Source organism: Stenella coeruleoalba (assembly GCF_951394435.1).
Source record: "Stenella coeruleoalba genome assembly, chromosome: 15".
NCBI classification, from domain to species: Eukaryota; Metazoa; Chordata; class Mammalia; order Artiodactyla; family Delphinidae; genus Stenella; species Stenella coeruleoalba.
In genome coordinates, this window is record NC_137161.1 from 83,220,776 (window position 1) to 83,232,905 (window position 12,130).

A 12,130-nucleotide genomic window follows, 5' to 3' on the forward strand; every position below is an offset into this window, starting at 1 on the left:
AATTAGAGCACAGGAACTGAGCTTTCCCGGACACCAGCCTCCGGGTCGGAAAGGAGGTGGCCGCAGCCTGTCGTGGACTTGCACGGTTTCTGAGCGTTCGTGTCCCTCACCCGCCACCTTCCCTCCCTTGGGTTCCACAATGCCGATGTACCAGGTAAAGCCCTATCACGAGGGCAGTGGATCTCTCCGTGTAGAGCTTCCCACCTGCATGTACCGGCTCCCCAACGTGCACGGTAGGATCGCCAGCCCCGCGCCAGCAGCGAGCCACGTGCAGGTAGGAGCGCGCGGCCCTCTCCCCGGCCCCGCATCAGCCCAGTGCCAGGCGCCAAGGCTCTAGTCCCGCCGCCCGCCCGTCCAGTGCTCAGGCGCCCTGGCTCCACCGCGGCCCCGCCCCGCTGCCCTCTTGTTCAGTGCGCACGCGCTGCCGCCCTGGCCCTCAGTTGGAGGACTAGGGGCAGGGGTCCTTCCAGGCCCGGACCTTGGGACCCGAACTGTCGCGAACAAACCGTGGGGACCAGACACGATCGCCTACCCCACTCCAGCCTCACGCGCCCGCCGGCCTCCGAACGACCGTAAACTCAACTATTAAAATAGCTATCCATCTGGAATCTTTCTTTCGCTTATGACTACTTAAACTTTTATATGACGAAATTTTACCCACAGAAAAGCGAATAGCACGTAAATGCTCGTTTTGAGGAATTATAAAGCGAATCCCAGTGTCACCACCACTCAAGTTAACACGTTGTCAGCGCCCCACTTAAAACTACCCCCAAAGTTCCCAACTTCCACGGTCATTACGTCCTGCTTTTCTCTCTTATTTTGTCACCTGAGTATGCATCCCTAAACCACGTAGTCTTGGTGTAAGTGGAAGCATGCAGCGTGTGCCCTGCAATGTCTGGCTGCCTCTTCTAGATATGATTTGAAGAATCCCTTTGCTGCCATGAGAAAGCAAAGCGTTCGTCCTCTGCGGCCTGCTGCTCCTTGGCTTGACTGTGCCCCCAGGGCTTTATCCATCCCGCTGCTCACGGGCGTCGGCTGGTTTTGCATTTTAGGCTGTTATGAATTATTCTGCAGAATATTCTTGTACACGAGCAGGCATAGGGGATATACTAAGGGATGGGATCGCTGGCTCAGTGGGCTGGTCTGTCTTCAACTGGATTAGATTGCTTTCCAAAGCGGTCATCCCGGTTTATGCTCTCACCCGCAGTGTATACGAATTTCTGATGTTGGCACCCTCCCCAAAGCTGGTGGCTGTACAGTGGTATCCTAATGTAATTTAGTTCATATCTCCGAGACCGCTAAATCGGTCGAGCCCCTTTTCATGCTTATTAGGCATTTTGATTTCACCTCTTTTGTAAAGTACCTGCTCAACTTTGACTTTTTTTATTAATTGCAAATACACATTTTAATTTTCCAACTGGAGAGACTTTCTGTCCATTCTGGCTCAAGATGAGTGAATAGATAACGTTCGTGGCTTGTTTTCCCTGTCATCCTTTGTCTTAAGACCTTTCTGCCTCGATTGGAAGGGCGGTGGTTAGTTTAGTTTGAAACCAAATAACACAACTGTTGTCTCACTGTAGAGCTAAGGCAAAAACACAAGCATGGTCCAGTATCTCTTCACCTGGAGATTCCCATGCAGGCATGGTCTGGTGCCCCTCAACTGGACAGTCCCATGGAATCAAAAAGAAAACCCCAGAGTGGAGAGCATAACATCTCTTTTGAGACCAAGTCCCCCTTTCTTTTTTTTTTTTTCTTTTAAGTCTGCTGGCTAACTACTTCCTTTGGGCATTTAACTGTGAACTTGCAACTTAGAAGATGATAACAGCAGATGATAACAATGTGGATAGATCATTAGAAATCTAGCATCTCCAGGAGAAATGAGAGCAACACAAAGAATAAAATGCTTCTAAAAAAAAAAGCTTCTAAATCCATGTAAAATAACAAATGGATAAACACAGCACGCCAAGTCACGGTCTCTCCTGAACAAGGAAAACAACAGGCCAGCATTAGAAGGTGTGGTAGGTAAAGCAGAACTTGAGTATCTTGCGTTCCTCAGATCGAGCTACTGGGTTCAGTCTTCAGGGGAGTGCTGACGGGTTTTGAATACAGTAGGTGCTTTGCCCCTGGTTGGGCAGGGACCCGACTGCCAGTTGTAGAAATGAGCAAAGTTGTACACAAAGAATGCACACATACAGTCTGGATTAAAAGATTGGAAGTATTACTCAGGAGGACTGATACTGAGTTAACATGAGGATATCACACAGGTGGCAGCCTTACCAGTCACACATTTTGCACACTTATTTCCAGTCAGCACCACACTGTTTAATTGGCACACTGAACCCTATCCTTCTTTGTCCCACCCAGATGGTAGTCATCTTGCATTTCTCTGCTGTTTGATCTCAAACAAGAGCAGCAGGTGAGGGGAGCTGAGATCGTGGAGATCCAGCTCTAGGGTAAATCGGCATTAACCAGCCGAGAGAAGGGGGAGGGGTGTTGCAGACAGAGGGAACCTGATGAGGAAAAGCCCTGTGGCAGGTTTAGGATCCAAAGAACAGCATGGCCAGAGCACAGAGCAATGGGGAGAATGATGGGAGAGGAGGTAAGCAGAGAACCATTCCTACAAGCCATTTATCAAGCTATTTATCTTAGGCTTTTTAGCCTAAGAGGTTGTTTTGATTTCTGGCTGCCATCGTAGGGATGGGTGGGGTGGAGGGGTGGACCAGAATGGATGCAAGGTGACCAGTGGAAGTAGGCCAGGTGAAAAATGGTGTCTTGGACTCAGGCATTGACCATGGAGGCATACTTACAAGTCATTGGATTCCAGAAAATTGACAACAGTTGGTGATGCATTGGCTCTGCGAAGAGGGCAGTGTTGTGAGTGACAAGGGGAGAAACAAAATGTTCCTTAAACTCACCAGCATACAAATGTGATCAGGCACTCTTCCAACACTCACACTGTATCATGAGTGCATGTTTATTTTTTATTATTTTTTAAAATAAATTTATTTTATTTTTGGCTGCGTTGGGTCTTCGTTGCTGCACGCGAGCTTTCTCTAGTTGCAGCGAGCGGTGGCTACTCTTCGTTGTGGTGCGCAGGCTTCTCATTGCGGTGGCTTCTCTTATTGCGGAGTACGGGCTCTAGATGCGCGGGCTTCAGTAGTTGCAGCGTGTAGGCTCAGTAGTTGTGGCGCACAGGCTTAGTTGCTCCGCGGCACGTGGGATCATCCCGGACCAGGGCTCAAACCCGTGTCCCCTGCATTGGCAGGCAGATTCTTAACCACTGTGCCACCAGGGGAGGCCACGAGTGCGTGTTTATAATAAACTCAAGGTCATTGCCTATTGACCCTTTTGTCTAGTCATGAGTGTCTTACTCATGCTTAACGTGTTCTTTGTTCTCTTGACTCAAATGGATTATCTTTTGTGAGAGCTTGTGAATCTGAAAATAGGTTGCACAGTGTGACTGCTGGGAGGTTTCTTGTTATTGCTTTTTAAAGTAAGTTGGGGGCTTCCCTCGTGGCGCAGTGGTTGAGAGTCCGCCTGCCGATGCAGGGGACGCGGGTTCGTGCCCCGGTCCAGGAAGATCCCACATGCCGCGGAGCGGCTGGGCCCGTGAGCCATGGCCACTGAGCCTGCGCGTCCAGAGCCTGTGCTCCGCAACGGGAGAGGCCACAGCAGTGGGAGGCCCGCGTACCGCAAAAAAATAAAAATAAAAAAATTAAGTTGGTAGGGACTTCCCTGGTGGCACAGTGGTTAAGAATCCGCCTGCCAATGCAGGGGACACGGGTTCAAGCCCTGGTCCAGAAAGATCCCACATGCCACAGAGCAGCTAGGCCTGTGCACCACAACTGCTGAGCCTGTGTGCCACAACTACTGAAGCCCGCGCACCTGGAGCCCTTGCTCCACAACAAGAGAAGCCACCACAGTGAGTAGCCCGTGTACCATGGTGAGGAGTAGCCCCCGCTCGCCGCAACTAGAGAAAGCCCATGCGCGGCCACGAAGACCCAACGCAGCCAAAAATAAATAAATTAAATAAACAATAAAGTAAGTCTGCAGAGATTTGAGATTTATTTCTCAGCAAATATTGGGTTGGCCAAAGAGTTCCATTACGGAACAACCCAGACAAACTTTTTGGCCAACCCAATGTTATTAGTTACTTATGGTATGCTAGTCCACTGTACCAGGCAAGAAAGATGCAGATTCAGTGAATGAAGGATGTGAATATTCCCTCTTTATGAAGTAACGCATTTCAGCAGTGAAAAAGTTCTAGATGATTCTAAGATAATGTGAGTGCCAGTATTGCCTAGAAAATGATTTGGGGAATGGATCATTTGACCCTCCCGGACATACCTCTAAGCCTAAGGACACTTTTCTCTTAACCTGTGTGTGCTCCCTTTTCCCTTCGATTAGTATGATTGATTACATCCTCATCGCCACCCCCAATCATCTTCTATTCATTTACGCAAAGTATTTTGAACTAGTTTGATAGAAAGAACAATTTGTGTTCGTCTTCTCTCCTTCTCTGTTCTTAAAGACTAAATCATCTGAAATAGGAGTCCTGCAATTTCTGAGTGGCTTTCAGGCACAACATTATTTGTTTTATAGCATTTGGGGATTGATTTGCAGGACCTATTGGACTGGAGCAAATGAGATGATTCTGCTAACTTCATTTTAATGTCTTCTGAAAGGTGGGAGGTTCGAACTAAGTGGAAGACAAGTGATCAAACAGACTGCTTTGATGTGAGAGGAAGTGAACGTTTTGATGTTGGTCTGTTTAGGAAGAGTCGGACCCATCTCTTCAAGCTCTTGAGTCCCGCCAAGATGATATTTTAAAACGCCTGTATGAATTGAAAGCTGCGGTCGATGGTCTCTCCAAGATGATTCAGACACCAGACGCGGACTTGGATGTAAGCAACATAATCCAAGCTGACGAGCCCGCTGCTTTATCGACCCGTGCATTGGACTTAAATTCCGTGCTTGGAAAGGTGAGTGCATCTAGAAAGCTAAGGAAGATCGGCGCGCTAGGTGGATATTAGTGCTGGAAAATTGTGCTGCTGGGATTAAAGCCTTGGTTTTCGAGTTTTCAAAGGTGGTGCAAAAGGACATTCCTCCTCTGATTGTGCCTTTGCACAGAACAGATTCATGAGCGTTGAGTGAAGCCAGGCAGGCTCTAATGCAGCTTCTGGATTTCTCAGACCCGGTAGAGAACGGGTGGGGGGGATCCTTAGGCAGAAGAGGGAGTCAAGAGTCCCTGCTTCCTGCTACTGCAGGCAGCTCCCGGCAGACTCCGAGCCCTGGAGAAATGGTCGTACACTCAATGCTTCTCTGAGTTCAGCCAAGTCCACCCCGACTCTTTGAGAGTGGCCTGAATTTCAGAGCCTGGGCTGTCTAGGCGCAAAATCCCCACCGATCCTTTTGCAATTTGTTGCTAAAAGCCAGTCACAGTCTCATACCTCAGACGTATTTTGCTTAAATTCAGTTTGCTGTGTTAAAATTCAGTTGCATCAGCCACCTTTAATGTCAGTCTACAGGCTTCAGTTGATTTACAGGACAATCTGATAACGCAAAGAAAGAATATCTTGTTACAAGTGGGTGCAAGAGGGTTCGTCCCGAGAATCCCTGCTAGCACCCTCCCCCAGAATTGGTGATAGACAACGGTCCTGCTTAAAGACCTAACAAGCGGAGGCAGCATTGCCATGTCTCCCCCAGAGCTGTTTTTGGTAACGTCCATCCCTCTGCACTCATGTATCCCTTCATCCCCCAGTTCGTGTTTGCATGCGCCGGGGGCCCATGAGACCCCACTCAGCCAGTCCCCCAGGGAGCCAGTCTGCATAGGGGATGAGTCGGTGAGACAGCTGTGCCGGGTGTCCCAGCATGCCGGGGGGCCTCCCAGAGCACACGGTGCTTCAGATGAATCTTGACACCGCAGAAGGCACGGCATCAAGTAACACGATATGTTCAGAGAAATGCGGAGCATCCAGCATAGGTCCACATGAAGGGCATCGGTCAGGAGTGGCAAGACCAGAGGCCAGATTGTGGCCGGCTGTGGACAGAAAGCCACAGAGTTTGGCCTCTGTTGTATCATATGAGTTCATTAGTTATGAAGAGCGGATGTACAGAAATAAGATAGTCCGCATCTAAAGGAAGTGCGTGTTGCAAATCAACTATACTTCAATAAAATAAATTTTAAAAACAAAATAAAAAGGCAGTGTGTTTTGGCACTTTAATTCACACCTAGTTTTTTAAAATCTCCCTGAGCGAAGACCCTTTTCCAAGGGGTTCTTCATTGACACGTAACTCAAACAAATTGCTGTAGAAACTATATCCTGTCGGGCATTAGAAAGATTTAGTAAATGGAGTAATTACACGTGTGATTTTTTTTTTTTAACTTAGGGACAAATAGAGGTGTCAATCCTAACATGTTGTACTAATCTGAGTAGCGTCACCTTTTATTTATTGGGAGCAGCATTGCAGGGGTGGAGGGTTGGAGTTGGCTGCTGTCCCCTGCTTCCTACCGAGCCGAGCCCCCTTGGTAGCTTCCTTCCATCCCCAGCACTCACATCCTTGGCTGCAGGCCGGGTGACATTAGTACCTTCTTCCCGGGAGGTGACGATTCTTTAGAGAAGCCTGGTGGGGTTCTAAGCACAGCACCTGGTACAGTGTCAGCACTCGGGTTGCTGTTGGTGTCATCTGCTCTGTTGGGGTTTGCTCCCCAGGATTACGGGGCACTGAAGGACATCGTGATCAACGCCAACCCCGCCTCGCCACCCCTCTCCCTGCTCGTGCTGCACCGGCTGCTCTGTGACCACTACAAGGTCCTGTCCACTGTTCACACGCACTCAGCCGTCAAGAGTGTGCCGGCGAACCTCCTCAAGTGCTTCGGCGAGCAGACGAGGCAGCAGCCCCGTCACGAGTACCAGCTGGGTTTTACTCTGATTTGGAAGGACGGTAAGCGGAGGGGCTGCGTGACTAGGAGGCAATGGGGAATGGGAAAGGGGCGGCCTGCAGCTGCGCGGACTCCTCGGCTGCTTGCCGTCAACGTCTAGAGAGCTTGTGGGGGCCCTACGAGAGGAGCAGGCACACCTTGGCCCGGAGGTGCTCTCCTTCCTCTGGGAAGGTGAAGGGCTCAACTGAGGGCAGTCTCCGAGGGAATCCTGTCTAACCGGCCAGGGCAGGGGAGTCACGGCTGTCACGGCCATCTTGCCCTCACATTCCAAAACCCATCATTATGGGGACACTGACGTCCTCTTTTAATGGACATTATCCATTAAAGGGTGGCAGGATGTCATTTATTCGTTATCTCACTGGTGTGTGCACTTCTCCCGGTTAAGTTCCTACAGAGGGAATTGAGTTCATGTCCATCCATCGAGGCCTTACTGCCCTCAGCCACACGTGGACAGCCAGGGTGAGGGCAGCAGGAGGTCCTGGCCTGGGAGATGGGACCCCTGGTCTCCAGGCCTCATGCCCAGGTCCTTAGGCACAGGGGTTGGAACAGATGGTCTGAGGTCCTTTCTAGCTTGAAAACTGTCATCATCAAATACCAGAAATGGTTACTTTATAACTTAAAGTTTGCACCGTTTAAACCTGCAGTTTAAACTTTCTTGAATATTACTAACCTTTTGGAGACCGACTAAAACTGCGATTTTCTTGAAAATACACTTTCCCTCGCCACCAGTTCGTGACCAACAGGGACTCCCCTTGCCACGCTCTACAAGCACTTCCTCCGGCAGTGCTGCTCTTGTTGACATTTCATGGAGTGCTTATTTCTTTTCAGTGCCGAAGACTCAGATGAAGTTCAGTGTCCAAACGATGTGTCCCATCGAAGGAGAAGGGAACATTGCACGCTTCCTGTTCTCTCTCTTTGGCCAGAAGCAGGATGCTGTGAATTTAACCCTCATAGATAGCTGGGTAGATATAGCGATTTTTCAGCTAAAAGAGGGAAGCAGTAAAGAAAAAGCCGCTGTGTTCCGCTCCATGAACTCTGCTCTCGGGAAGAGTCCCTGGCTCGTTGGGAATGAACTCACGGTGGCGGATGTCGTGCTGTGGTCCGTTCTCCAGCAGACAGGGAGCTGCAGTGGGACAGCGCCAGCCAACGTGCAGAAGTGGATGAGGGCCTGTGAAAACCTGGCCCCTTTTCACATGGCCCTCGAGCTCCTTCAGTGAGCCTCAGTCACTGATTTTAACGGGTTTAAATTTTAAGGATGGTGCTGTTTTGTGCCTATTATTGGTAAAGGGACTTGTACTAAAATCAAAGTCTCTATCTAGGCCAGTGGTTAAATATCAATAAATGCATCATATAATTAATTTGTGGTTTTCATTTTATTTAAAACCCAGCAACACTGTATGCAGTATACCGTGACGATTGCCAGCTACGTGCAGGCACACTGGGGTACAAATACAAACGTATCATGTCGCTGCCTTCAAGGAATGTAGACTTGGGGGGAAGCAAGTCTGTGAGGAAGGAGGGAGCCCGTGGGAACAGCGCAGTGTGGAGGGTAGGAAGGCCAGCAGCTGTCCACTTGGAACGGTGCAGCTCATGCGCGGGCCTGGGCTTGGGCAGCGATGGGTCCAGAGCACACTTAGGTTTCTGCAGTAGAACCTAGAGGAGGACTTGGTGGTCAACAGGCAGAGTTCAAGAGAGAAAGAACAGCTGAGGATGAGGCCTACACTTTCACTTTCAGAGACTGGATGGACGGTAATATTAAAGTGAGAAGTCCAGGAAAAGGAGCGTGTGGGGTAGGAGGAAGGCAAGACCAGAACAGGCTTCGTTTCGAGCAGTCTCCGGTTCAAAATGCCAGCCTTAAAGGGTACTTTCACAGCCTCGCTTTAATACGTCTTATACAGGCTCACTAAATGCAATTAGAGTTATACCAGCCACACCCTAATAAAGACTGAAAATTTACATTCCAGTTGACTATTTAGCTTAAAAAGTCCACTCTCATATCTACAGAGCCTATTGAGGCTACACGGGCACACCCCCATCTTTCAAGTCACCCTCTTAACCCCTTTGTCCTGAGAGAGGAGACTTAGCTGCTTCTTTAGTTCTTCAATTTCTTTTTCTTGCTCTAGTATCTTCATCTGTAGGGTGAGATTAACCTGTAAAGAGAGAAAATTTTATGCTCCGTTACAACGGCTTCTTCCTTTACTTTTAAACATACAGGCCTGCCTCTCTGCACACTTCCAATATGCGTGGATTCCAGTTCTCACAGCTTATTACGCGTCACCCAGCAACGTGGGTTAAGTGTCAGTTACCAAGGTATAGTGACTAATTGCCTTAGCACTTCAGTCCACGAAACACTGTGTGACCCACCATACATGTCATAATCAGGAACAATCATCACTTCTTTCAACGGCTTTGCTGGTTGGTCACCGTGCACCCGTTAGTCGGTTCACACACGGGCAGTGTGTGGAGTTGTGCTGCCTCCTGTCTCCCAGTGATAAACCCACGTGACGTTTTTGAAAGAGGGAACTGGCCAACGAAGATGAAAGTACAGCAAAGTCATGAAAAGTGAGGATGCTAGAAGTGAATATCAAACGCACGGTGTTACAGACGAAAGAGCTGATCGTGGGAATGCTGATCCCGCCACCATCGGACGCCCTGAGCGAAGACTGCTTATCAACGTGAGCAGGAGAAGGATGAAGATGCCCCAAGAAAACTTCACATTAAAGAACTCTTGGGGACGGATCATAACGTCAAAAGTGCCGAAGGTAAAATGCCAGAAACTGACCCAAACTTAGCGAGGAGTATGACGAGTCACCAGGGCATAGAAAAGATGCTCACTCCGTGCCCTAGGTTACGGGACAAGATGGTGGGCATTATTCAAACTACTCTTGAAACACTTTCATTCTCAATTATAGTTTTATAATTTTTTTCATTTCCACAAACATCTGTAACTGATAATAAGAGAGTTTTAATGTTCTGACAAACATTTTTAAAGGTCATGGAACGACCGTAACTTTCCCCATTGATTATTAAGCTCCTTTTGTATGCTGTGAGCTCTGCGTGGTCATTGTCACAGTCCTGCACTACACAAAGTGCAAAGTGAGGGCCACCTGTCTATGCAAATTTATCTCTGCAGGTATGCACAGGTTACTTTATAAACAATTCTGCAAGAAGGAGAAATCCTTACCATTAACAACAAATAACTACGGTCTCTACTCTAGCTTCACAGGGAGTTAGAAAATTCTCTCCATACAAGGATATCAATTTAACAACCACATCTGCTATTTTCAGAGACTGAGAGAAAAGCACTACACCTACCCATTTACTGTTCAATCTACTAAAATTCACTGTTTTACTTGAACACAAATAAGCCTTAAACAAAAGACAAATCAACTAACCAGTTGCAAGTGGTTCCCCAACTCATGTGCATCAGAACCGCTTCGAGGTTTGCAGAAGCACAGAGAGCAGCCCCTTCTCCCCCAGATGTCTCTTTTATAGGTCAGTGGGGGAAGCGGGGTGGGGGGGGTCTAAGAATTCTGTCGAGTTCATGGTGATTTTATGCTGCTGGTCTGGAGACCGCACTCTGGAACCGATGCGTCCACCCACTGCTGCTCACACGCTGGGTATAAGTTACTCGGAGATCTCACTACAGTGCAGGTCTGGGGGGGAGCCCCGGAGCCTGTGTTTCTAACAAGCTCCCAGGTAAGGCTGATGCCGCTGGTCGGAGGACCCACTTTGAGTAGCAAAGCACTAGAGAACCTGTGAATTTCTCTTTGAGTCAAGTTTTTTAAGTCTTAGAAAGTTTCTGTGTATACCTGGCACTGAAACGACACGTCAGGAAGGAGGAAGGGGATGGCTGCCTGGAGCAGGACCCCTCACAGGACAGAAAACCAGACTCCACACGGGGATGCTGAGATCTCAGGGTGGGTAAGGCGGTCTCAGCCACAGATGCTCCAGCTCCCCTGAGAAGCACTGCTGTCCTATATCCTTTGGTGTGTGTGCCGTTCTACTAGTAGATACTTTATAATAATTCATAAAAGGCCATATACCACAGTTGGAAAGGAAAACTAAAACCTTTTGACTTAGCAAGATGAGGCTCGAAACTGGAACCCATGTGACCATTTTCAGAGTAGACAGTTGGCAGTGGTCATCTAGCTTCCCTGACAAGTACGCCACTGGCAACTCTGAGAATGGGCTGAAATATTTTGTTTCCATAAACCTGACTCTAAGCTCAACTGCGCTTCGTGAAATGGGATTCACAATTTAAACAAATTCCATTTTAAGCTTCATATTTCCCCCAGTATTAAAAAAATCATACATACATTTCCAGAATTTTGGAAGAGTTCACTCTGCAGCAGCTGAACAGCAGACGGCCTCTGGGATGAGCTCTTTCTGGTTAAGTGCTGGATGTACTTGGCTTGGACGGGACACCTTTTACTGAGGGACTCGGGGATCTGTCCAGTTCTTAAACCCATTAAAACATGTGCTCGCTCCATTTCTGTCCCAAACGGCTGAAAGAGCTCCAGCAGGATAACACCCAAGCTATACATATCTGACTGAAAAAGGGGGGAAACGGTCAATCAGTAGTGAAATACACAGAGTAACATTTCCATTCCCACCCGCCTTCCTTTCAAAAGCGAGAGGATTTTCCACAGAAGGATGATCGACAGTCCCTACAACGGAGGGAACACAGCGCGCTGGCTCGTCCCTCACAGAGGCAGGTGTCTGCCAGCTGGATCTGCTGTAGGTGATCTACAGACAGATGGCTGTACTCTTGCAATCCCCAGCTCTAACACCAAAAAGGGGCATCCAGGGGCACGAAGGACTGAGGGCCGGGCGAGGGGCAGGGGTGATCCCGGCCACCCAGAGCGGTCACTACCATACAACTGACTCCACGGCTCCTTGAAAACCCAGGCCAGGTATAGCCTGAGAGAGACATGAGAGGTCACCGAGGGTCCCTGCGGCCTACCCCGGTCCCACCTCTGCCTCCGCTAAGAGTTAGGCATTCTTGGTAAAGTTTTAGCAAACTCTGCATAAAACCTGTCACTTTTCCTAAAAACAGTCTTTTAGGAAGGTGTTTACTACATAGGATTTTCGGAGCTGCCATGGTTTTTCTGGCAGCTCTTTCCCAATCACTAAAAAGTTGAATGATTCATCAAAAGGAAGAAAATTTACTAGGCTGTTATTTTG

At 48.6% G+C, this 12,130-nt stretch overlaps 2 protein-coding genes across 6 annotated transcripts in view; one reads left to right on the forward strand and one right to left on the reverse strand.

Moving 5' to 3' along the window:
- The first annotated feature begins 51 nt into the window (after positions 1–51).
- AIMP2 (aminoacyl tRNA synthetase complex interacting multifunctional protein 2) lies at positions 52–8,209 on the forward strand. 2 transcript variants are annotated; one of them, XM_079899071.1, is made up of 4 exons: positions 52–154; positions 4,776–4,982; positions 6,714–6,945; positions 7,772–8,209. In XM_079899071.1, exons 1-4 carry the CDS (start codon positions 140–142, stop codon positions 8,158–8,160), a joined length of 843 nt encoding a protein of 280 aa, XP_079755197.1. In that variant the 5' UTR covers positions 52–139; the 3' UTR covers positions 8,161–8,209. The 2 variants fall into 2 exon arrangements, with proteins under 2 accessions (XP_079755197.1, XP_079755196.1); XM_079899070.1 differs by having other exon boundaries at positions 134–274.
- Positions 8,210–8,284: 75 nt separating this feature from the next.
- Positions 8,285–12,130, reverse strand: part of EIF2AK1 (eukaryotic translation initiation factor 2 alpha kinase 1) — a 30,672-nt gene continuing 26,826 nt past the window's right edge. For 3 of the 4 annotated variants that reach the window (XM_079899068.1, XM_079899067.1, XM_079899066.1), the window contains 2 exons: positions 11,263–11,496; positions 8,285–9,093 (listed from right to left, as the gene is read on the reverse strand). In XM_079899068.1, the coding sequence (XP_079755194.1) occupies positions 8,983–9,093; positions 11,263–11,496 (345 nt within the window). In that variant the 3' untranslated portion in view covers positions 8,285–8,982. Of the gene's footprint in view, positions 9,094–11,262; positions 11,497–12,130 lie in introns of those variants that run through there. The other variant, XR_013824121.1, reaches the window with a different exon arrangement.

Bases quoted from the DNA above. Each gene is read 5' to 3' on its own strand.
- AIMP2 (XM_079899070.1), top strand. From the start codon at position 140: ATGCCGATGTACCAGGTAAAGCCCTATCACGAGGGCAGTGGATCTCTC. The intron at 275-4,775 runs GTAGGAGCGCGC...TGGTCTGTTTAG, and splicing joins CAGCAGCGAGCCACGTGCAG to GAAGAGTCGGACCCATCTCT. The intron at 4,983-6,713 runs GTGAGTGCATCT...TTTGCTCCCCAG, and splicing joins TAAATTCCGTGCTTGGAAAG to GATTACGGGGCACTGAAGGA.